The 23600-nt window shown below is 52.2% G+C and overlaps 9 protein-coding genes across 9 annotated transcripts; 7 read left to right on the forward strand and 2 right to left on the reverse strand.

Annotated features, from left to right (window-relative positions):
- Window positions 1-582: 582 nt before the first annotated feature.
- On the forward strand, window positions 583-1884 carry BO83DRAFT_404679 (BTB/POZ domain-containing protein; the record flags this gene model as incomplete). The annotated part of the gene is made up of 4 exons (XM_025533735.1): window positions 583-828; window positions 916-1365; window positions 1458-1731; window positions 1843-1884. Exons 1-4 carry the CDS (start codon window positions 611-613, stop codon window positions 1882-1884), a joined length of 984 nt encoding a protein of 327 aa, XP_025393259.1. The 5' UTR covers window positions 583-610.
- A 196-nt stretch (window positions 1885-2080) lies between these two features.
- On the reverse strand, window positions 2081-4137 carry csn12. Its single transcript, XM_025528943.1, has 5 exons — window positions 3458-4137; window positions 3182-3407; window positions 3065-3126; window positions 2595-3015; window positions 2081-2539 (listed from the first exon to the last, which is right to left on the reverse strand). The coding sequence occupies exons 1-5, from the start codon at window positions 4021-4023 to the stop codon at window positions 2453-2455; spliced, it is 1362 nt and encodes a 453-aa protein (XP_025393260.1). The 5' UTR covers window positions 4024-4137; the 3' UTR covers window positions 2081-2452.
- Window positions 4138-4358: 221 nt separating this feature from the next.
- On the forward strand, window positions 4359-5725 carry BO83DRAFT_413215 (60S ribosomal protein eL20). The gene is made up of 5 exons (XM_025534467.1): window positions 4359-4429; window positions 4494-4497; window positions 4872-5056; window positions 5128-5304; window positions 5368-5725. Exons 2-5 carry the CDS (start codon window positions 4494-4496, stop codon window positions 5518-5520), a joined length of 519 nt encoding a protein of 172 aa, XP_025393261.1. The 5' UTR covers window positions 4359-4429; the 3' UTR covers window positions 5521-5725.
- A 992-nt stretch (window positions 5726-6717) lies between these two features.
- On the forward strand, window positions 6718-8100 carry BO83DRAFT_374095 (cytochrome b5 reductase family protein). Its single transcript, XM_025530111.1, has 4 exons — window positions 6718-6846; window positions 6953-7232; window positions 7288-7362; window positions 7419-8100. Exons 1-4 carry the CDS (start codon window positions 6802-6804, stop codon window positions 7985-7987), a joined length of 969 nt encoding a protein of 322 aa, XP_025393262.1. The 5' UTR covers window positions 6718-6801; the 3' UTR covers window positions 7988-8100.
- Window positions 8101-9776: 1676 nt separating this feature from the next.
- Window positions 9777-11692, forward strand: BO83DRAFT_374096 (HMG-box). The gene is made up of 3 exons (XM_025530112.1): window positions 9777-10000; window positions 10543-10929; window positions 10986-11692. The coding sequence occupies exons 1-3, from the start codon at window positions 9920-9922 to the stop codon at window positions 11427-11429; spliced, it is 912 nt and encodes a 303-aa protein (XP_025393263.1). The 5' UTR covers window positions 9777-9919; the 3' UTR covers window positions 11430-11692.
- A 429-nt stretch (window positions 11693-12121) lies between these two features.
- BO83DRAFT_351476 (urease Ure) lies at window positions 12122-15525 on the forward strand. The gene is made up of 6 exons (XM_025528944.1): window positions 12122-12443; window positions 12517-12603; window positions 12675-12701; window positions 12770-14827; window positions 14885-14944; window positions 15000-15525. The coding sequence occupies exons 1-6, from the start codon at window positions 12423-12425 to the stop codon at window positions 15258-15260; spliced, it is 2514 nt and encodes an 837-aa protein (XP_025393264.1). The 5' UTR covers window positions 12122-12422; the 3' UTR covers window positions 15261-15525.
- Window positions 15526-15839: 314 nt separating this feature from the next.
- On the reverse strand, window positions 15840-18821 carry BO83DRAFT_442924 (putative DNA repair protein; the record flags this gene model as incomplete). Its single annotated transcript, XM_025536426.1, has 9 exons — window positions 18296-18821; window positions 18220-18237; window positions 18029-18162; window positions 17881-17979; window positions 17681-17834; window positions 17509-17624; window positions 17356-17484; window positions 16722-17306; window positions 15840-16670 (listed from the first exon to the last, which is right to left on the reverse strand). Exons 1-9 carry the CDS (start codon window positions 18321-18323, stop codon window positions 15840-15842), a joined length of 2094 nt encoding a protein of 697 aa, XP_025393265.1. The 5' UTR covers window positions 18324-18821.
- Window positions 18822-19960: 1139 nt separating this feature from the next.
- BO83DRAFT_5508 (uncharacterized protein) lies at window positions 19961-21077 on the forward strand. The gene has a single exon (XM_025537422.1). It carries the CDS (start codon window positions 20145-20147, stop codon window positions 21057-21059), a length of 915 nt encoding a protein of 304 aa, XP_025393266.1. The 5' UTR covers window positions 19961-20144; the 3' UTR covers window positions 21060-21077.
- A 527-nt stretch (window positions 21078-21604) lies between these two features.
- Window positions 21605-23566, forward strand: BO83DRAFT_351481 (nitrogen permease regulating protein NPR2). The gene is made up of 4 exons (XM_025528945.1): window positions 21605-21668; window positions 21727-22155; window positions 22225-22361; window positions 22418-23566. The coding sequence occupies exons 1-4, from the start codon at window positions 21626-21628 to the stop codon at window positions 23495-23497; spliced, it is 1689 nt and encodes a 562-aa protein (XP_025393267.1). The 5' UTR covers window positions 21605-21625; the 3' UTR covers window positions 23498-23566.
- The last annotated feature ends 34 nt before the right edge of the window (window positions 23567-23600 follow it).

A 23600-nucleotide genomic window follows, 5' to 3' on the forward strand; every position in this document is an offset into this window, starting at 1 on the left:
CTTGGATGCATCGAATCTCTGCGCCGATCGCGGGTGTGGACGGAACGAAGAATGCCGGGCTGATTCGCTCTGGCGTCTCCAAGTCTCCACCTCCCAATCTCCCCCCTTGAAGCCATCATTGGCCAATGGCTCTCCCGTGACTGCGCGATCATTTGGCGATGCACAAAAAACCACTTTACGCGTCAATTACTAGCAGTACCTGCCGTTACGCGTTCGCTGCTCTTCCCCTCTCCATGTCCCCTCCTGCATAGAGAGGAACATGCATCCTGGTCGAGTTGATCTATAATGCGTCAAATTCGACCAGGATCTGGAGATAAAAGGGCTGGAGACTTTTCCCTCGTTCTCCTTCCTCTGCGAGGAGAAAGGATGGCCTGTGCTTGTGTTTCAGCAACCCCCTTTCCAGAGACAAAGAAGGCACTCCAAATAGGAGAGGTCAAACATACATGTATCTGTCCAGTTCTTACCATCTCTTTCTCTACCATCGAGTATCCTACAGTACTACCACTAGTTTTATAATCGCAAGGAACCCCTGAATTCCATCTCCAGGGTCAAGTTCTTTTCTCCCCAGCTACTATTCCATCCCATATCCCCCCAAATCCCCTCCCTCACAATGCTATCCCAACAGCAACAACCACAGCAGCAGCAGGGCCTCCATCGCCCTAGCCCCAGAGTCCTCTCCACAAAACGCCTACATTCCCACCACCCAGATAGCTTCTCCTCCAGGTACCGAGCCGGCAAGGCCAAACCCCGATCTCGCGAACAATCAGTCGTCGCATCACGACGTCTCCATCGCAGCAGACACACCCCCGACACACCCCCAGATGGAAGGTTCTTACACCCCTCTCCCTATCCCATCTCAGTAAAAAAAAAATCAAAATCACCCACTAACCCTTAGACCCAATTCCACCCAAATAGCAACTCATCCCTCTCCCACGGCGTAATAACCCTCACTATCGGCCCAACCAAACGCCTCTTCGCCGCACACAAAGACATCCTCTGCGTCTCGCCCTACTTCGCAGCCCTCTGCAATCCCCCCAGCAATGATACCTCCTCTTCCTCTCCTTCTTCTTCCCCTTCGTCCTCACCAAGCCCCATCAAATCCATGAAAACAATCGACCTCCCCGACGAACAACCCGAAATCTTCTCCTGCGTCCTCGAATATCTCTATCGCGGCGACTACTACCCCCGTCTCCGCCACGACAAATCCACCAACACATGGGACTTGGAAACAACAACCTCCTCCTCATCCTCCACCCCTAATTCCAGAAGTAAAACTACCACTAATACCAAAGACACCACCGACCCCAGCGCCATCATCTTCCACCCAGCCGTAGGAGCCGAAATCCTCCGCGACACCGCAGTATAGTACGTCAACCAACCCCTTCCTCCCAAGACAAATTCTCAATCAATAACCCCCCCCCCAATCCCATGTTAACACAAGAAACTGTACTGTATAGCTGCGCAGCCGAGAAATACTCCCTCGAGCATCTCAAACGCCTCTCGTTGAAAAAGCAAGGCCTCCACTCCAACATCCCCTGCCACATTATCCTGAGCAGTGCGCGGTACGCGTACATGCACACGCCGGATACGGAGAGTAAGCTGCGGGCGCATTATCTGGCGCTGATCATACGCAGTCGGGGAACGTTTAAGCGGAGTGGGACGATGCAGATGGAGATGGAACGTGGGGGGAAGTTGTTTTTTGATTTGTTTGTGGCGATGTGTAATCATATGGTGAGTTCTGATTTCTCTTTTTTGCAATGTGAAAGGGTGTGTGTGTGTGTGTGTGTGTGTGTGTGTGTGTGTGTGTGTGTGTGGAGGGCTAATGTGGGTGGTTTACTATAGGATGATCTTGAGGAGGCGGCGAGGGGTGAAGGGACATGTTAGTGATATATGCAGCCCGGCTGGTTTGGGCGGATTGTTCTATTTGGTATAATGTATTGGGAGGGGATGACATTGTTGTGTTGGGATGGATTAGTAGTGTATGCTATGTATTGCTTGATGCGATGTTTGTATAGTAATGTGTCTGTTATGGGGATTTATACAGAAATGCGAGATTGTATCTGTCATGAAGTCATGTGGTGTTTATTATCGGTCTATCATGGTATAAATTTACAGCGTTTTCAGCTTGAACCAGGCAGTAGAGGCATGTCACCAGTACTAACTGTACGACTTGCACAACTGCGGGCATACCGTCCGTTCATGTACCAGCGCCGTTGGAGGTATGGGTCCTGTAAGCGGTCATCTATGATATGCATGCTGCACGGGAGCTGCTCAAAGGCCTGTTGGAGCGCATGTAATACAGGCGGGTCAGCGCTGCAGACGTCCCTGCCATAGCCGTGATCTTGAAGGCTCTCGGGTAATGCCCTTCGGGCGATGGTATACTGGTGACCCGATACTGTTCGATAAGTGTGATAGGCCGTCACCGAAGATGCGATGACGGATGATAGTAGAGCTAAACCCCCGTTCCAGGGAATGCGGTGCCACCTTTGCTCAATACAACCATGCCGCGTTCACGGGCAATGTATCCTTTCATCAATCCCTACAACTCTTGTCAGCTTGGTGTTTCGACGGTTTACGGGCATCTTAATGCGCACCTTGTAGATAAGGTTTGACAGCAGACACTCAACCTCATCAATGTCTACGCGGGACCGATCATCGGCATGAGTACCGATCCTTAATGCTGCTGCAAACTCGGCAACGGGAACCCGTGTGCGACGAATGGGAGGTTGTCCTTCCTTGGGTTCGTCGAATCCACCGGCGATGAAGACCTTGCGGAAGAGGTTCCGTAAAGCGATATCGCGTCCCCTTTCCAGGGGTAAGTATATGCGCCTCTTGACGAATTCTTCCTCTCCGGCTGTCATCGCGGCATCAAACCCGCCCAGGTCTCCCTTTTTGATACAGTCGCACAATGGACGGAAGAGCTTCTCTACACGAGGGAACGGTGCAAGAAGCTTTTTGCTGGGCAATGTGTGTGTGGTGACAAGATGGCAGGGAACGAGGTAGGTGAGAATCAACCTGGAAGTAGTCAGCAATATAGCACGAAGACGACATGTATACTACTGACTCTCTATTCTTCGTCGCAGCTTTGTTACACATCCTCCATGCGTACGACAGATGCTCTTCAGCCTATTAAACCCAGCTATTAGCAACAGAACCCAAAACAGGTGACGGAAGCACATACTTCGGCATAATTTTCATCCAGAAAGTGTATAACACCGACGTAGTACTCAAAGGTGACAATATGAGACTTGGGAAAGGCGTCCAAGCCGGGAAGGTCGGCAGATGAGGCATTGAGGGCACGCAGCAAGTTCTTGGAAAGGCCAACGGTGTTGAGTCTGAAGTATGTCTTGAACAGTAGGTTTGTAGTGTCGTAGATGCCCCATTTTCGTGATTCCTCGATCGGTGCCCTAAACAACCTTAGCATGGTATGTCCACAACACTTCCGAAAATAGCTTACCGGTCACTTAGACATAAAGTAAACATCCTGTTGAGCACCCGTGTAGCTTCCTCCAGCTTTGGGTTCTTGGCATCCGTCGCATCATCTTGAAAGCGATCGTCGAAAGTGACGGAGTCTTGGGCAGAAAGCTCAGCATCGGCCTTCATGGCGAAGGCCCGCAAATATCTTCCGACAGAGTACAAGCATGGCACCGTCCAAGCTTGCAGACTGCCTGTCGAGTAGCCCCTAATCAATTGATTTGCCGTATCCTTCCACGCATCGAACACTTTCACCCAACTAGCATGTCTGGGGGAGTCGTCGAATCGAACTATCTCCCCCACGGCTTTCCAATAAGCGGTAAAGATATCGACCCATGAGTTCTGTTCTTGCTTGGGAAGCCTCAGGCCATTTGCTTGGAAGAGCGAGTATCGGAGGTCGGCGGAAACATGTACGGCGTCAGAGAAGTAGTAGAATGACTTCAGACGGTCGGGGTACTCCGCAGTCGCGACGGGGGAGAGAGATGCCGCCAGGCGGGCGCCAGAGCCGATCTTCTGGCCCTCCTTGAAATCATCGAAGATGTTGGACATGGTTGATGACTGCAAGAATGTAGAGGTAGGTCGCGGGGAAGGAGGGGAAAGGTTCAACAGCGGACATGCATTCACGGCGATCGTACGTCCGAGCCACGGAGACCAACAATCGGCGTCACTGACAGGAGTTCCAGGTCCATGAAGCCAGCCGCGGACGCGATCGGGCGAAGGTGGGGAAACTGCGGCGCCGCTCAGGGAATCCGTCTTATCTAATCACTGCTGCCACCTTGGCTGTGGCTAGTGTTCCAAAACAGGCAAGGTGGATAACCAAGCCACACGGTCGCTTAGCCCTAAGCAGGGCTAAACCTAGCTCACAATCAACTGTTCCAAAAATCCTCCTTTCCGCGACGAGTCCAGCAGCCGGCACACCTCTCGTCGACTAACCACTACAGCGTCAACAATCAAAGTAAGCCCAACCTTTTTGATCTGCTCATCGACATATTGAACTTGTTACTGACTGAATTTACCAGATGGGTGAGTGAAATTTTCCAGAATTCCAATATTGTTTCCCAATGGTGGATCGGCTTTTGCGATGTTCCCCCTGCGATCGTTGAACGACTTTTTACGGCATCATTCTATCTCGGCGACATCGGATCGTACAAATCTTGATTGAAATTGGATTGGACTCGATCGGAAGCAAGATTGATGGGTGGATTATTCAACTTCGGACGACTGATATGGGAGGACGAAAATTTCGATATCGTGGCGCACACATGAAATAATCGCAGAAGTATCGGCAACTCGCACAACCGTCAACAACGTTTCGCACGGAATATACGCAACGACTGAAACCATTGCACGAGGCAGTTCTCATCGGATAGGAGGACATGGCTGACTGGGATCCATAGGGCGTCTCACCGAGTACCAGGTCATTGGGCGTCACCTGCCCACCGAGGCTAACCCCACGCCCAAGCTGTACCGCATGCGCATCTTTGCGCCCAACACTGTTGTCGCTAAGTCCCGGTTCTGGTACTTCCTGACCCAGCTCCGCAAGGTCAAGAAGGCCAACGGTGAGATCGTCAGCATCAATGTGGTATGTGTGGCCGTTACAAAGCGACAAGTTGGCAGTGTTGGCTGACGCCTGTCTTTTTTCTCCTCCAATAGATCAGCGAGAAGCGCCCTACCAAGGTCAAGAACTTCGGTATCTGGCTCCGCTACGACTCCCGCTCCGGCACCCACAACATGTACAAGGAGTTCCGTGAGATGAGCCGCACCGAGGCTGTTGAGGCTCTCTACCAGGACATGGCTGCCCGTCACCGTGCCCGCTTCGGCTCCATCCACGTACGTTGAGATTCCTATCCTCTTTTTGCCGAGGAGCACTGCGATCTAACTACGTGCCTACAGATCCTTAAGGTTGTTGAGATCGAGAACGCCGACAGCATCCGCCGCCCCTACATCAAGCAGCTCCTCTCCAAGAACCTCAAGTTCCCCCTGCCCCACCGTGCTGCCAACAGCAAGAAGGTGTTCGCTTACTCTCGTCCCTCTACTTTCGCGTAAATGTGACGTTTTGGGTTTGGGTGATCGGAGTGTGTGGATGAATGACTATGTTATGGCCATAGCATGCACGAAGGACACGGAGCACGCGGACAGGGCGTGTTTCCTCAACCCAGGTAATGGGACGGATGGTTTTTATGTCTCTTTAAGTCCTCTGCAGCGACCCTTTCAAGTTATATCAAAAAATACCGGGGTATTGTTTCTGTTTATTCTTGGACGGGGCATAGCGTACTGTAGACATCGTAGAACGCTTTGCGTAGTGCTGGTCCTGCTATTCCACGAGGATCGAAATTCTTACCATAACCTACATCTGGAACCCACAATTTGGGGGTTTTCGATATATGTATGCAACAATCATCTATTAATGCTTCCCCAGATTGTTTGCCAGTTGGGTTTATCTAATACCTGCAAATATAGGCTAGCATGCGGAACGTTATTTTTTTGTTCCAATATTATGGGTATATTTGTGGGACGTTGACAGAGCCTAGTCGCGGTGGCGTTTCTGGCTGGCTCGGGTTTAGCCATGTATATCCGTCGGATGTCGAGGGTGGCAGTGGGAAAACATATAACACGCTTGACATCATGGCTTCTTGCATCAATGACTTTGTTATCTTCCAGGTATTAGTGGCACTTACGTGTGTCTAGTCTATTCACTTGATCTGGGGCCAGTCATTCCACTACAAACCTTTGACAAACTAGCCTCTAGAACGACGGCTTGCGGGCAAGAGATCCTGCTAGGCATTGGGCGTACATACACAGTACAGCAATTATTCTTGCGTTCTAGACTGCCATGTCTAGAATAATTTCAGCTAGGCAGGGATTCGGTCAAGTATCTACAGAAACTTGGTTTGATTCCAGGTATGAATTTATCCGCTGGCGCTCGGCCATATTGCAGGTAGTATATGTTCTGTAAGGGAGGCCAGTGAGTCAGGCCATCGGGCTGCCTGGGTCATTTCAGGAGAGTTTTATAATAGTGTGCGGTTCACAAGGCCAGATGTATAACCCCAGTATAGAGCACCCAATCTTCTATCCATCGACAAAAGTTACATAAAGATGGAGATGTTCGATCAAATGTCAGATTGTAATTAGTAAAACGCCAGGCACGCGAGCGGCCCCATTGCGTCATGTGCGGAAACGGCGTCTCGGAGTCCGAGAGGGAGGAGCTTGAGACTGGTAGTAATTACCTTTGCCGAAGGTCCTCTTCCCTCCGCTCTTGCTCCCTTGACCTTTCCTCTTCCTCTCACCACCCATTGAGCACGCATTTGTGTCTGTCATTCATTCAAAATGTTCGCTCGTCAAGCTTTCCGCTGCGCTCAGCCCCTCAAGCAGGTATGCTTCATCCCTCTTCACCTGAGCGCTGTTATTTTCCTACCCTTTTCGCCCTTCCCGATCTCTACCGACGACCGAATTTTGTGCTAATTCCGGCTTACCACAGGGCTTCCGCAAGTACTCCACGGAAGCGCCCAAGGGCAAGTCTTCCCTGGCCCCCATCTACGCCGCCGTTGGTATCACCGGTGTCGCTGTCGGTCTCTACCGCTACAACTCGGCCACCGCTGAGGCCCCCGCTGTTGTCGACCGCCCCAAGGTCTTCAAGGGTGGTGACCAAGGATGGTTTGACCTGAAGCTGTCCGAGATCGAGGTCCTGAACCACAACACCAAGCGCTTGCGCTTCGAGTTCGAGGACAAGGAAGCTGTCTCCGGCCTCCAGGTTGCCTGTATGTCGCCTTGTTCTGAGATAACCACCCGGACTTCCTACTCATGAACGCGCAGCTGCCCTCCTGACCAAGTTCAAGCCTGCCGACGCCAAGGCTGTCATCCGCCCTTACACCCCCACCAGCGATGAGGGTATGCTCTCACAATTCAGCCTCGAATACTTTTGGACAATCACTGACTTGGCGCAGAAACCCCCGGCTACATCGACCTTGTCGTCAAGGTCTACCCCAACGGACCCATGTCCGAGCACCTGCACAGCATGAACGTCGGCCAGCGCCTGGACTTCAAGGGCCCCATTGTCAAGTACCCCTGGGAGACCAACAAGCACAACCACATCTGCCTGATCGCTGGTGGTACCGGTATTACCCCCATGTACCAGCTGGCGCGTGAGATCTTCAAGAACCCCGAGGACCAGACCAAGGTTACCCTGGTCTTCGGTAACGTCAAGGAGGAGGACATCCTCCTGAAGAAGGAATTCGAGGAGCTCGAGAACACCTACCCCCGCCGCTTCCGTGCCTTCTACGTCCTGGACAACCCTCCCAAGGAGTGGACCGGCGGCAAGGGCTACATCAACAAGGAGCTCCTGAAGACCGTCCTCCCCGAGCCCAAGGAGGAGAACATCAAGATCTTCGTCTGCGGTCCCCCCGGCATGTACAAGGCCATCAGTGGCACCAAGAACAGCCCTACGGACCAGGGCGAGCTGTCCGGTATCCTGAAGGAGCTGGGCTACTCTAAGGAGCAGGTCTTCAAGTTCTAGACGGGGTGTACATGAAGAGTGATAAAATCATTGACAGGAAAGAAAGAACATGCCATGTCATTTTAGACCGGTTTGAGCGTGTAGAATATATACCTACTTGCGATAAACACAAAAATTCATATCGTAATCTACAAAAGACAGATGCCGCGCCTGATCTGTCAAGTAGCGCGCGAGAGGTATCTCCGGGGAGTAAGCAGTAGCCCCTCACTACCACGATAAGCAGAGGACCTACTAAGCACAAGCACAAGCAGCAAGGCGTCCCATGCGCCTACGCAGAAAAGTAAACAAAACCCTGCCCCGCAAGAACAAAGAAAGAAGTCCAGCAAACCACCAAATGAATGATAAAACCATTGTTTACTGAATCAATCGCTGCGCAATATTGATCAGTTATACATTAATAGTACTTGTTTCATCTTTACTCAAGCAAAGCTCTTGATGAGATTATGTTTTAAGAAATCTTTTCCTTCAACGCCTGTATGATCAATAGTACTGGCTATAATGATGTGAATATAATAATTTTCTCGGGATCTCGATAGTGATATATATCTCGGGCATATAGTATTGCGGTTGTAGTTACTGATAGTAGTACGATTTACATATTGTGTGATCAAAGAAAGTTGTCGCGCCATCACAATCAACTTCAGTATTCATGCTGTACTACTAGTAACTGAAATATATCTCCATAACCCCAGCAATGAGATCAACTACAAAGACATCTACTAGAAATGAATTGAATTGAAACAATCAGAAGATAATGTACATTAGAAAATTAATATTATGATACCTGAACAAACAAAAATAAACCCCATATGATAATAATATGATGTATCATAAAATGCGCGCCGGCGTGTCATCATCATGGTAGATAAACAGCAGCAGCAGCAGCAGCAGGCTGTATGAGGATGCAGATTTCTTCCGTCTCGTAGTAGTCAGTTGCTCGGGGGAAGAAGATTGAAGAGTGCTGGTGCGGCGGCGCGCGGGGTAGCCACAGCAGTAGGCTCGTTTGTTGCTGCTAACTTGCACAAAGGGTTTTTGGGGGAGGGTGCGTGGGATGGACCGTTTACTACTGTGTAGGTGCGCAGCTACGCGGATGCGCCGGGTGTGGGGTGGCTGACCAGCATGAGGAGTAAGTACTGTCATCTATATTTTCAGGGTTGCGATTGGGTATATATATATGTGTTGGGGTGGTTGTTGATGAGTTTTGTGAGTAGTGTAAGTTTATGCGACAAATACGCTGTGATTTTTGACCTATCTTTGAAATCTATGTTGTTGAAAATTGGTGTTTCTTCAATGGGATTGTCAAGGTTGGGTACATAGGTTCTGAGAGAGGGGAGAGGGGGGTGGGATTGTTTGCTTGCTTGCGCCGGAAGGGTTCGGGGGAAGATGGGCAGGTGGCGGCGGGCTACAGTACAGTAGTGGGTTTCAGCGAGTTTCAGGGCGACAGTTTGTGGGAGGAGGGGTTGCTCAGGTTAACAGGTTAGGCCCGGGTGCCAAGGGGGGCCCTGCAGCAGCAGCAGCAGCAGAAGAGTGGAAGACCAGGAAGGCCCCTCCTCCCTGAGAGAATTAGTGGGAAAGGCCCTCTAGAGACACTGGGAGGGGGGAAGACAGTCGCCCAGGTTTAGGGAAGGCAGACCCCCTAAAGGCCACTATGATTAGGGAGGGACGATCAGCCCGAAGAAAGAGAAGAAGAGTTCCCTAAGCCCAAAACAGCGAGGGGAGGCCAGCGGCGAACGGGGCAGTATTTAGGAGGCCTCGTCCCGCTAAACTGGACCCCGCTAGCGAGCGAAAAATCTTCTTTTCTTCCCGTCATCGCCCATCCCTCTCTTTCCCTTCTTCCTTAACATTACTTGTGTTCGCCGCCCCCCCCCCCATATCTCATCCATTAATCGTTCCGGTGTGGTTGCCCGCCCCCCGCCGTCTGCTCATTCCATCATGTCTCGCCGCGAAGATTCCAAGGCTAGGGATGACACTGTCACCGTTAACGTTGAAGATTTTACCCGCACTCGCGACAGTGTAAGTTAATTTGGTTTTCTGGTGTATCGTTTCTTTCCGTCGTTTTGCCCTCCGGCGCGCGCGCGGCCTGCCGACTGCTTCCCTTAAGCTACGGTGGACGGGCGCTGCGCTGGCCTCGCACCCCCCCAAAATTCACCACCACGCGTCCGTAAACAAAGGCCGCCCCGACGGGCTTTGCGCGACGCCTTTGGCTTTCATTTCCCCCCTCAACCCAGTTTTGTACCATTCCTTGGGTGTTCGCATTTGAATTCTCTGGCTTTATCTCCTTTTCAGCCGGCTTTTCGGCTTTGATTCCCCTTTGTTTGCCCTCTCCTTCGCTTCTGTAATCGCACCGCGCGTTTCCTTGGTTTCGCGCCACGCCTTTCCCACTCCCCATGGCCCGGCGCGGACGCTCATCTCCAGAGCGGGCGCCATCAGCAGCGCCTGCCCCGGCGCTGGTGGCGCCCATCTCCCGTGCTACCGTTGCCATCCATACCATGACTTCCGGCATCCGCACCGTCGCCCATGCTGCTCCCCAACAAGCCCCACTAATTCATTCGCAGGTTGTCTCCAGCCTAGTGCAACTGTCGGCCGCGGTCTCTGAGCTGACCAAGGCCTACCTCAACCATGCCGACACTGTCCTGGGTCGCACCCCCACTGCTCTAGACATCAGCAGCATCACCGGCATCACCAGCTCTCTGTATGAGTCTGGTCTGCTTGGTGCGCGCGCTACCAGCCCTGGCGCCAAGTCCGAAGTGGGCGAGAAGAAGAAGCGCAAGCGTGCTCCCCCGGACCCCAACGCTCCCAAGCGCGCCTTGACTCCCTTCTTCCTTTACATGCAGCACAACCGCTCCCGTATTGCTGAGGAGCTGGGTCCCAATGCCAAGCCCAAGGAGGTTTCCGACGAGGGTACTCGCCGTTGGGCTGAGATGCCTGAACCCCAGAAGGAGGTATGTCGACTTGCGCCTTTTGATCACGAAGAGCACCGTTGCTAACTTGCGCACAGGTCTGGAAGAAGCTGTATGCGGACAACCTTGCCATCTACAAGGAGAAGGTGAAGGCCTACAAGGCTGGTCTCCCTTACTCGGATGATGCCAAGGCTGCCAGCCAGCTGCACCAGGGCATTGAGGGCGCCGAGGCCACCGAGGCGTCTGAAGATGAGGAGCAGGAATCCGAGGAAGAGTCCGAGGAGGAGTCTTCTCCCGAGCCGGTCAAGGAGCCCACTCCCCCGCGCAGCACCAAGCGTCGTCGCAGCGAGGGCAAGCCTGCTGCTAAGGAGGCACCGACCCCCAGCGAGAAAAAGAAGGAGTCCCCCGAGAAGAAGAAGCGCGGCGCTGCTGCTCGCAAGGAGAAGGAGCAGGAAGAGACCCCTGCCCGCAAGGCTGCAGGTGGCGAGAACAAGCGCGCCACCAAGAAGAAGCGCAAGAGCGAGGCCGGTGCTGAGGAGTAAGTATGACCAGTATGAGGCGATTGGTGATCATGATCTGGAGAAGGTATGGTGTTCAAGTTGGAATTGGGCGCCTGTCTACTGCTACTGGTAGTTGCTACGTGATGTAAATTTTGTCCCTTTATATGACTACTCTCTGTGTGTGTAGCATATTGCGGATTGATTTGTTGGGAGCCATTGCTATTGGGGTCGCTGTGTTATCTCTTTTAAATTCCTAGGACCTGTTGGCGTCTTGACTGTTTTGCGCTTTGCGGGGTGTTATTCAGTTGGGGCTGGGTCATTGGTAGTTCAATTTGGAATGGAAGACAAAAAAAAAGAATAAAAAGGAAAAAGAAAAGCTTATTTTCAACCTAAATGACAGCTTATACATTGACTAGTCCAGTAGCAGCATGTAGAATGTAGATACTAGCTCAAATAGATGTTACGGTGGTGGTATCATTCCCCGGGGTACATATTGGAACTGATAGCGACTAGACTGAAAGGGGAAAGAAGTGGAGGCTGCAGTGGCCGGCGAGTGCCGATGTTCAGTTCCAAAACTCCAAGCGAAGTTTCCCGATTGACTGCAAGCCGTTAGTCACCTGGTCCAAGCCGGGCTGCCATAGGTCGATGTCATGCTTATCAGCAGCTGCCGACCGCTTATCGGGTAGAAGGCTTCGCTCGTTTCGCCAAAGTATGAGGGATGCCAAAGATGGAATGTCTGGATATCCCCACCTTTTCCACTCTTACCTCCCGATCCGGCGCGCCTTTTCTCCCCCGGCCGTGGCGTTTAAATTCCTCTCCCGAGCCTGCGTCCCTGGTCCATTCTGGCCTGTCAACTTCTCCAAAATAACAACAAAGTCCGCGTTTGCTATCTGACAGCTCATATTGTTGCCCGCCCACCTCCTCCACCCCCAGAAAACCCGCTTTGCGTCGGAGGTTGGGTCCGCTGCTTCATTCTTGGTCCCGCGAGGACGTCTGTGATTTCGAAGTCAAGGGCATTTTCACTGCCAGCCCAGCATGCATTTGAGTCCCAAGGAGGTATGCTGCGACATTTGCCGCGCTAAACTGCTCGAATTAGGTGGAGTGACTGACTTTCTGCTCTTCTCTCCAGCTTGACAAGCTCGTTATCTCTCAGCTGGGCTTCCTGGCTCAGCGTCGACTGGCTCGCGGTATTCGTCTCAACCATGCCGAAGCTGCGGTATGTTGCATATTAGCTTGATTTCATGCGCATCGTGATTTGCTGGAAACATGACTGACGATATTTGGTAGGCGTTGATCTCGTCCAACCTGCAGGAGGTAAACAGCCCACCACCCCGAGAAAATCACATTGATCATCCCTGTTAACTCCTGTTCCCCGATTACAGCTGATCCGCGATGGACAATACTCCGTAGCCGATCTCATGTCTATCGGAAAGAGCATGCTGGGTCGCCGGCACGTTCTCCCCTCCGTCGTTTCTACCCTGTACGAATTACAGGTAGAAGGAACATTCACCACTGGTACCTATCTGGTGACCGTACACAACCCTATCAGTAGCGACGATGGAGACCTTGAAAAGGCTCTTTACGGCAGTTTCCTCCCCATTCCCCCTGCAGATGCCTTCCCCGACCCCGACCCGGATGACTATGAACCCGAGAAGACGCCCGGAGCGATAATACCCGTGAAGAACGAACGTATCGTCCTGAACGAGGGAAGGAAGCGAATCAAGCTCAAGGTGATGAGCAGGGGTGACCGTCCTATTCAGGTCGGTTCGCACTACCACTTCATCGAAACCAACCCGCAGCTGCACTTCGACCGCCTTCGATCCTATGGATATCGACTCGACATTCCCGCCGGTACGTCGGTACGATTCGAACCCGGAGACACCAAGGTGGTTACGCTCGTGGAAATTGGTGGCCACCAGGTTATTCGTGGAGGTAACTGCATCGCGTCCGGCAAGGTCGATCTTGCCCGTGCCGAGGAGATCATGGCCCGTCTCCAAGTGCAGAACTTCGCCCATGTTCCCGAACCTACTGCCGATAGCGCGCTGGTACCTACACCGTTCTCGATGGATCGTGAGGCCTATGCGCGCATGTTTGGCCCTACTACTGGTGATCTCGTGCGTCTGGGTCTGACCAACCTCTGGGTTCGTGTGGAGAAGGACTACACATCTTATGGAGACGAGTGTACATTCGGCGGTGGCAAGTCTATTCGAGATGGCATGGGTCAATCTTCGGAGAAGTCTACGGAGCATGCTTTGGACACCGTTGTCACGAACGCTCTGATCATCGACTGGACTGGTATCTTCAAGGCTGATATTGGAATCAAGGATGGAATCATTGTGGGCATTGGTAAAGCTGGAAACCCTGATATCATGGATGGTGTCACCCCGGGCATGACTATCGGCTCCTCCACCGATGTCATTGCAGGTGAAAACAAGATCGTCACAGCTGGTGGTTTCGACACTCATATCCACTTCATTTGCCCCCAGCAGGTGGATGAGGCGCTCGCCTCTGGTATCACTACGTTCTTGGGAGGAGGAACCGGTCCTTCGACTGGCTCCAATGCCACAACTTGCACGCCTGGTCCCGTTCACATGCGCCAGATGCTCCAAGCCTGCGACCGTCTGCCCATCAATGTTGGTATCACCGGTAAAGGTAACGATTGCGGTGGCGTAAGCATCGAGGAGCAGATCTATGCTGGTGCCGCCGGATTGAAGCTGCACGAAGATTGGGGTTCTACGCCCGCCGCTATTGACAGCTGCCTCGACCTGTGCGACAAGTTCGACGTCCAGTGCATGATTCACACCGACACGCTGAACGAATCCGGTTTCGTTGAACAAACCATCGAATCATTCAAGAACCGCACTATCCACACCTACCACACCGAAGGTGCCGGAGGTGGTCACGCTCCGGACATCATCTCGGTTGTGGAGCACCCCAACGTCCTCCCCAGTAGTACCAACCCAACCCGTCCCTTTACTCTCAACACCCTCGATGAACATCTTGACATGCTTATGGTCTGCCACCATCTGTCCAAGAACATTGCCGAGGACGTCGCCTTCGCAGAGTCTCGTATCCGTGCCGAAACCATTGCGGCTGAAGATGTTCTTCACGACCTTGGCGCTATCAGCATGATGTCTTCTGACTCCCAGGCTATGGGTCGCTGCGGTGAAGTCATCCTGCGGACGTGGAACACCGCACACAAGAACAAGGAGCAGCGCGGCCCACTGCCCGAGGATGAAGGCACCGGTGCCGACAACTTCCGTGTGAAGCGCTACGTCAGCAAGTACACCATTAACCCGGCCATCGCGCAGGGTATGTCCCATATGATCGGCAGTATCGAGGTCGGCAAGATCGCCGATCTCGTCCTGTGGACGCCCAGCGCGTTTGGTGTGAAGCCAACGCAGGTGGTGAAGAGTGGCATGATCGCCGTGTCAGTGATGGTACGTCTCCCCTACTGTAATCCAACTCCTAAAAATGCACATGCTAATGAAAACCAGGGTGACCCCAACGCATCCATCCCCACCGTCCAACCGGTCATCATGCGTCCCCAATTCGGCGTAAGTCACCACCGCCCTCCAGACCTAATCCCTCATCACTAACCAAAAACCCCAGGCCCTCGTCCCCTCCACATCCATCACCTTCGTCTCCCAAGCCTCCCTCGACGCCGGCGTGGTCCAATCCTACAACCTGCAAAAACGCGTCGAAGCCGTCAAAAACTGCCGCAACATCGGCAAAGCCGACATGAAGTTCAACGACATCATGCCCAAGATGCACGTCGATCCGGAAAGTTACCGTGTCGAGGCGGATGGAGTGCTCTGCGATGCCGAACCGGCAGGCAGTCTGCCCCTGACACAGGATTACTTCGTTTACTAAGCATGATATCTTTGAGGGTGAAGATTTCGGGTTGTTTGCTTTCTTCTTATGTATAGACTTTTACTTTCTTTTCTTTTTACGATATCTTATGAAAGGCCTTAGGTGGGTTGGTTGAAAGGGGTAGGTAGGAGGAGTAATGCATGAGATGGAAGGAGGGAAGGAAGGAGGATTGTATATAGTAACCTGACCTGACCTGACTTACGTGATGAGCCATGCATGATATGAACTGCATTTGTTTCTCTTATTTCCTTATAGTACATGAAGCACTATGAAATGTATGTAGACCGCATGACTGACCTAATCAGAGCTCAATCTCTTCTTCAGTATGGTTATCCCCGGTTGATATGAGCGAAACTGCCGCCCACGCTTCAAAGCTATCTGCTCGCGCGGCTAGATATGCGTCCCGGCGGAGTTGGGCTGATACCGATCGTCGAAGACTTTGCTGTCGGCGGCGATGGCGGTAATGAGGAGTGATATGGTCTGCTGTGCCGTCATAGTTGGGTATTATACTTTCTTCTTCCTGTTGTCGTTGTTGCTCGATGCTTGTCTCCTGTTCCTGGGACTCGAATGTTGATGATGCTAAGGAGAGTGGTTCGCTGGATTGGCTGTTCGTTTGGGTTTGGGTTTGGGTCTCATTGTCATCTGAGTGTGGTGGTGTGGCTGAGGGTTGAGTATATGTTGTTGAATGTTGGGGTCTGGGTTGGTGTTGGAAATGGGAGAGGGTGTCTGTGTTTGGATTGATGAGGTGTGTTTGGATGCCGTTATTGTGGCATGAGGTGGGTTGTCTAGTGGAGGATGCGGGGTCGGAGCAATTTCAGACTTAGATAGTTCAGATTCTTCCTCGGCCAAAGAAGAAGGGAGGGAGTTGAGCTGGTAGAGTGTTCGCTCGGAGGGCTCAGCGTTGTTGAGCATGTGCCAGGCACGGCGGATTTCGTCGCGGCGTGCCTTTGCGGTTTCTGGGGATGGGGTGGGGATGATGAGAGGATGGTCCGTGGGTACTGGGGCGGGCTCTTCGATTGGCTCGAGGGACGATGGAAGGGGGATTCGGTCTGAGGAGGACAGTAGATCAGAGGTGGCTGCGGGGGGTGGAGGGTGGCTTGATTGGAATGGTTCTGGTATACTGCTGTCTACCATGCTGGATGTTTGTTGGCTGGACTGTGTTGTAAAGGAACCTTCGTAGCGGGCTCGTTTTCTTGCTCGTATCTCTGGATCGTTTGCTGTTAGGTCCCGCATCTGCTGGTCGTGGGCGAATCCACTCGCACTGCAGAGGTGCCCAAAGAGGGTTTGCATGGAGACTTCCTCGTCCCAGCTCAGGGGATCGACTGTGCAAGGGTGTACATCTTTGGGTCTGAATGCGGAAACGAGATGGCACAATTCGGAGTACGAGGAGTGGCGGGAGTAGGGGAAGTGCTATGGACGTTAGAGAGTATTTAAGGACTGAGATCTACGATGAATACGTACAATGGTCTTGGGGAGGGATTTGCCTTGTCTGTCTCGTAGATGTGTGTGCTGCTTCACTTTGCTCGATGCAGAATCGTTATCAGGACGGCCACGACTCAGTATGCCCACGAGGTCTTCTAGAGGCAAGTCATGTGCATCTTTCATTCCGTAGTTGTCAAGAGATAGTGCTTTGGTTCTTGATCGGAACGCGTCGATAAGAGCCTGTCTCGTCTGCGAGAGTGCACTAGTGTCTTGAATGCGCTCGGAACAGAGCTTTTCTAACTGTTCCAGTGCTGACTGGTCCGGGAGCTCGAGTTCATGCACTTGGTATAGATCACCGCCTCCCCCGCCAGCCCCGATCTCGGGCATCTCTGAGCCATCATTTGTGCGGGTCACAATTGGCGTGATGCGGACGGTGTCTTGAGACGCAGCCGCGGAGCAGTAGAGGCCTGGCTCGCAACTATGGATGCGGGAGCTCTCATCCTCGCAAAGACAGCCTGGAACGAAACGGTTCCCGAGTTCATATCCACAAAGGAAAGGAGCATCGTTCACACCGCGTGCGGCTAGTGACCTGTATAGATCCATTTGGTATCGGTCCACGTGGATCTGGTTGTATCAGCACAACAGCTTGGTTGTTGTAGAAAACAACACGCACCTTCGAATCGAGGGCAGCTGACAGTGCCATCCAGACTTCTTCGTAGCCAAAGGTCCAAGCCCGAAGATAGAATGTAGTGCTGTCTGGATACGCTTGGACTTTGTTCAGAAGTTCTTTCAAGCCCTCTGCCTTTGATGGAAAGGTATGACATACATGCGACGGACGGGCAAAGGTGTTGTCAATGTAAATGTTGTCTAGCTGCTTAATTCCCAGGGTATAGGGGACGAGAACGGGATTCCGGATAATGCTGTTAACCCACCAGGGTTCAGCTACAGTCCATTAGCAGGGAAATAAGACTGCGGAAGCTAGTGAAGAGACTACATACCGCGAATATCGCCAGTATATAGTATAGCCTTTCCATTTCCCTCTATCAGAAACATTACTGCGCCTATGCAGTGATTTGCATCGAACAGAGTGACTCTGATAGATAGCCGTGGGGTGAGATCCAGCTCCGTTGGCGTGTTCAACGGGATTGGCCTCTGTGCCAGTGAGTTTACTATAATGAAACGGGCTTAGGATACATACCAGAAGCTTGGACAGATGCTTGTAATGCAGCTTCCGGGACTCTAGGATCCCTTTGCTAAAGTTCATACGATGAGGATACTTTTCGATACGCAGGAGCATCTGGGAGAATATGAGCTTGTGCTACGGCAGATTTTAGAGCGATAAGCACCTCTCGAGTCGCTGCAGAGCAGTATATAAACGGAGTTCTAAAAGACTCCAGCCCTTGAAGATGATCACTGTGAACATGGCTGAGAAAACAGGCGAGCGGAGGCGGCCTGTCTGTATTTTTGCGGAAGTAGTCAACTGCATGACTTTTTTTAGAGTTGGTATTCACCTATCGGGAGTTTACCAAGTTCTTACTCTGAATGGAGGGAAATTCTACAGTGCATTAGAAAGCAGACTTAGCTTGTCGAAGGGATCGGAAGTATACACCTACCCCGGACAAACCCATCGAAGGTCGACATTAGTTAGACGTGGTTGCGTCACAATGAACGAAGGCTGGAGCGGCACGCAACTTAATACATCCTGGGGAGATAGAAGTATACCGTTCGACAAAAGCAGCATGTGAAACAATGACGATGACAATAATGATGATGATGAGTTGGAAAGATAGAGGAGAAGCTGGCAAAAAGAAGAGGCAGTTGTGGTGGCCGTGGTTTCCCAATCGGGAGCGTGTATACACGTGACCGAGAAATATTACGAGACGGTGAACAACTCGATGGTCAAAGTAGAAAACAACTCGAAGTGTGACGGAGGAGATGATTTGTTTTCTCATTGGCACCATTGGATGACGATGATGATGAGGTTGCTGTGCCTGCCCGATCTACTAGTACTACTGTACTGAATCTTACCGCCACTTGCCCGGACCCTAGTCTTAAGCAGCCAGACAAGAGGAATTCCTTCAATCTCTCTCTGCACACCAAGAAACTCACTGACCAGCCCATCCGCGGCCCGTTACTGATGGATCAACAGGCAGCTGCTCACCCCTTGTCTAGGCCTTCCATCCCACGAGTGAGAAAAATTGTCCTGATCCTATCATGGTATAATCCGGGGCTCTCCAGGGCAAGTACCTACATGGCCCCGGCGTGAAAGCCAACGGGCAGAGAAAGCCCTGCCCGCGACCAAGTGGCCTTGCAGGCAATGACTGTGAGGCGAGTGGGCGTCAAGACCCGCTCGCCAGCACAGGTTTCGGTGCCATTCATGGCTCGACTTTATTGGGAGAGGCGGACAACTCTTCCTTCGATGGATCTCTCCTGTTGTCACGGATTTAGGTTGGCTAACTCACGACTCCACGCAGTTCGTCCCCTATGCGCTGGTCATTTGCATGCGTGGTCCGGTTTGTCCCAGTGTGTGTCACCCGACTGGCACCAAAAGACTCCTGGCCTGATATATAAACATGATCACCTCCATCCTTCGCTTTTTCCAACCCGGGCTTGATTTTCTTTTCTGGAAATCATCACTAACGCTTTCTTTTCCCTGCTTTTCCCTGGATCGGGAACAGCCCTACGGACGACAGCGATCATTATCGTCATCACCATGGGCCATTCTTACTAGGCTTCTAAGTGACAAGAACTGACGGATTAGGCTTTGGGTCCTAACGGTACCTGAAGTTAAGACATTTGGCGTGTTACAACACCTTTCACCAAGAGCCCAACGATCCCAAAGTCGAACCGATAAGGAGGAATAAATAGAGTCTGAGGGTCATCGTCATCAGCGTCCCATACCCACCCTCATCTTCATCTCCAATTTGAACCCACGTGTGGACCGGGTTTCCATGTGTTGATCTGGTGGAGGCATGCCTTTTCTGCGTCGGCCTTCCCCTTAAGCAATCATAACCACCCGCCTTAACGACCGTTTCACTAATCAATATTTGAATGCGGGCCGTGGCTGAAACCGTGGCGAGATCTGACGACTGCATCGCGGCATATCTCCTTTTCTAGCCCGTCCCCGTTTTCCACTATTGCCCGACGATCCCCAACGGCCCCCCGTCCGGAACCAGATCTATTTGCATTCACAGTCCCTTTTTTGCATCTCCTGCCCTCGATTCATTCCTTGCCTTTCCGCTATTGAACGACCAAACTCTCATTTATTTTATTGTTACTAGCCTTCACTTATTCCCTTCCCCTCCTTTCGTCATTACAAGTTTCACCCCCATCTTTTAATCAACATCCCTTTCTTTCCGAATTATTTCTATACTTCTCCTTGGTATACTACTACATACCTCCGTCCCTTATCAACGCTCCCCGTCTCCAACTCTTACTGTCAACACCGCCATCACCATCACCATGCATAAGCCTTCACTGGCCCAAATAGTGCACAGCACATTATTTCCGCGCCCGCGCGCGAGTGACCCGGCTACATTCTCAGCACATATTACCCGCAACCTGGTCCCCGAAGTTCGAGTCGAAACATCCACATTCTATGGATCGCTTGACTGCCCCGAGGCTCAGTATCCGGGACTTGACTATTCCTATGGTCCACACCGCATGAGGCTCGGTCGTTTTCCATGGCACCGAAGACTGTTCCGGGCGTTTGACGAGCTTGGTCTTACGGAGACTGAGATCTCTTCCCTCTGCCGCTGGGAAGGCACCAAATCGGCTCGCGAGCGTTACGAGAAGGAAGAGGGAGTCAAAGTCCGCGATACTACGGCAGACAATATTCGACCCGCTTCTCCTTCTCCCCTCCCATCGATCGAGGTCCACTACGAGGATGAGACGGAGGAGGAGGAGGAGGATGAATTCTTGCCAGAACCGGAATACCCGGTGGTGACATTCGAGACCGTGCGCTCTACCAGCAGCTTGATCGATGACCGGGGGATCGATTGCATTGTGGAAGAGAAAGAGGAGGAAGATTCAAGCGATGACGAAATGGAAAGCTGCGGAGTCGAGCTGAACCATCGCCTCATAGCGGCGACCGCAGCCCGCGAGCAGGGGGCAGACGTGTCACTGGACGAGGATTGGGAGCAGTGGCTGAAGGAAGCCGGGGAGCGAGGGAGCTACACCGACGTGCTCAGTGCGATCCGGATGGGTCAGCCACTGGGTTATCTATACGATACGTCTCCTCCAATGCCGCCCGTCGGAAGGGTCGGCGGTCGATCATCTGCCTCACTTTCAGAGCCATTCGTTCTCCCCACCCCGTCCATGCTGTCCAGCCGGGGTATCCAGCGTTATGCTCATTCGTCGTCACGGACAGCCCGATAGAACGGCAGTCGACTGCGGTTTCCTTTCCTTGCGAGGTTCAACATTTAGCGAAATGGGTCCGGCTACTCTGATTCATGCATTTGCGGCGCATCCTCGGTGGATATCTTCCTTGGCGATATTGCTCATTGCTCTGCTTCTCACATCTCCGATTCCTCTTTCGACCGTATAGATTTCCCGTGACTCTGCGCACCCTCTTTTTTTTTTTTTTTTTTTTTTTTTTTTTTTTTTTTTTCACTTTTTACAGTTGTAATACCCCCTTTGAGCCACATGTGGCACCATTTGCACATAGATGCGCCTTCCTTGATCGTCTTTTCTTTAAAGTTGAAATAAATTGCAGATTAGAAGAATGCGGTAACACACAATAGACAATAATTTTATATAAGAATATGGTATGATCTGAGAGCGTTGTGAATATCCCAGAGCGTGAGGGGGCAAATAACAGTTAGCGGTCGGCGGATGGATGCTGGAAATTCCGCGTTGGGCTGGAAGCTCCCCGCAGCTCCCCGCGAGTTTGTCTGTCTTTCCCCCCTCCCCTCCCCTTCCTTCTCGATGTCTCCCATTCCACCATGATCAAAGCCATCTTCTACAGCAAATTCGACACACAGGAAGGTAAGCAGCCCCGATCTCATTAGAGGTTTCATGCAATGTCATTTGCTGACTGCTTCAGGGCCCAAGGTCGTCCACCAAGTCCCCGATGGCGCGATTGTCCCCTCCGCAACTGCCCCCTCGCAGCCCCTCTTCCTCACTTTCTCCGACATCTCCTTCTTCGTCATTCCCCGGCAAGAGCTGTGTGGGAACCTGATCCAGGTCTGCACCAATGGCTACCGCATCTTGGGCTATCCGATCTGCATGAAGTCCCTGCGATACGACCGGAATGAGTTCATCTTCAATTTCTGCGTGGTGCTGTCGGAGGATGAGGATTTCAGCACCTACAAGAGTGTTGTGCAGAAGCTGGCCGATTTGATGCATGGATTGGAGGAGCAGAATGGCTTCCTATCGCGAGATCATTCCAAATCCGGTGAGGGAAAGGTATACAGCCTGTGTGAGACGCTGATGGAGGATCTGAACAATTACTGCGAGTGCATGATCCCAATCGGTAACGCCTACCCCTTTCAGTCCACTGCGCGTCTGCCCAAATCCCAGCTGCTAACCCGGGAGATCCCAGACGAGCTGAACACCCTTAACATCAAGCTCTTCCCCATCTATCCTGCCCCGCCGCCTGTCAAGGCATGGCATGTGCCGCTGTTCACGGTCCGCTACCAGACCTTCATGGATGAGAACTGGGATCTGACCATGCAACGAGTATGTTCATACCTGCGCCTCTCGCTGCATCGCAGCCAGCTGAACTTCCCCTCCAGATCGTCCCCCACATCAATGGCGTCAATAGCGTTCGGATTATTTCCATTCTTGCCGACACAGACTTCTCCCTAACCTGCCGCGCCATTCGTCACCTGCTCTACTACGGCTGCTTGTTCCTCCTCGACATCTTCTCCTTCTCAGCCATATATGCCCCAACCGCCCAATTCAGCTCCACAATTGCCACGGACGAAGAAATGCAGCAGGAATGCGCCCGTTACGTCAACACCGTCTTTGCCTCTCCAATCACCGCTGCTTCGGCCGCCCTGACCCCGGGGTATCCCCCGCATTACGATCCCGACACCGTCTGGCCCCCAGTCGGTCAACCTCTCACAGCCAGTAGCGTCAGCGAGATCACGATTTCCAGCCGCAGCCCTAGTCGAACCCCTAGCCCTAGTCCTAGCGCCGGCACCATCCAAGCCAGCAGCAGCAGAACCACGTCGCCGGCTCCAGGAACAGCCACCGACGACGACACCGCCACTACCACAGACATACATCCCACCGAGCCCCAACTCGTCGACGGCGTCGGCCTCGTTGAGCTCTACGCCAGTCTCAAGCAAGGCCAAAGCGTCAAACAATGGTACCTCCAACACAGTCGACAACTCGCCCACATCGACATCCGCCGCTTCATCACTTTCGGCGTCATCAAGGGCTTCATTTACCGTGTGCACAAGTACGCCATAGCAACAGGAAACCCAGCACCACCCATGAAATCCTCTCACTATCATCACCACAGCTCGCCCTCATTACATCCACCCAGCGGTCCATCGTCGCGGGGGCCCGGCACAGGCACGAACAGTCCTTACGCCACTAGTGCTGGAGACGACCCGGCTCCGATTGCACAGCACGATGGTGGGCCGAGCCATCACTCAACCTCAGTTTACAGTGGAAGTCGGCCGGCCACGTTCGTGACTCTCGAAGGTGAGGAAGAGGAAGATGATATTGATGACAAGGCGCTGTCGAAGTATCTCGATGGGATGCATTGTTTCGATCAGATCTGTACAGAGTTGGAGATCAGCGAGAGAGAGTTGACGGCGCGGTTGAAGAGGTTCCCGGGAGAAGTGCTCATATTGCATCGATAATTACTACCTCTACTCCTTTCTAGCTTGCTTTGCTTATGTTGATACCCGATTTGCTGAATTATTACTTACCAATATACATTAAATACACCTATTTCAGTAATAT

The sequence above is a fragment of the Aspergillus eucalypticola genome (genome assembly GCF_003184535.1).
Source record: "Aspergillus eucalypticola CBS 122712 chromosome Unknown BO83scaffold_1, whole genome shotgun sequence".
Classification (NCBI taxonomy): Eukaryota; Fungi; Ascomycota; class Eurotiomycetes; order Eurotiales; family Aspergillaceae; genus Aspergillus; species Aspergillus eucalypticola.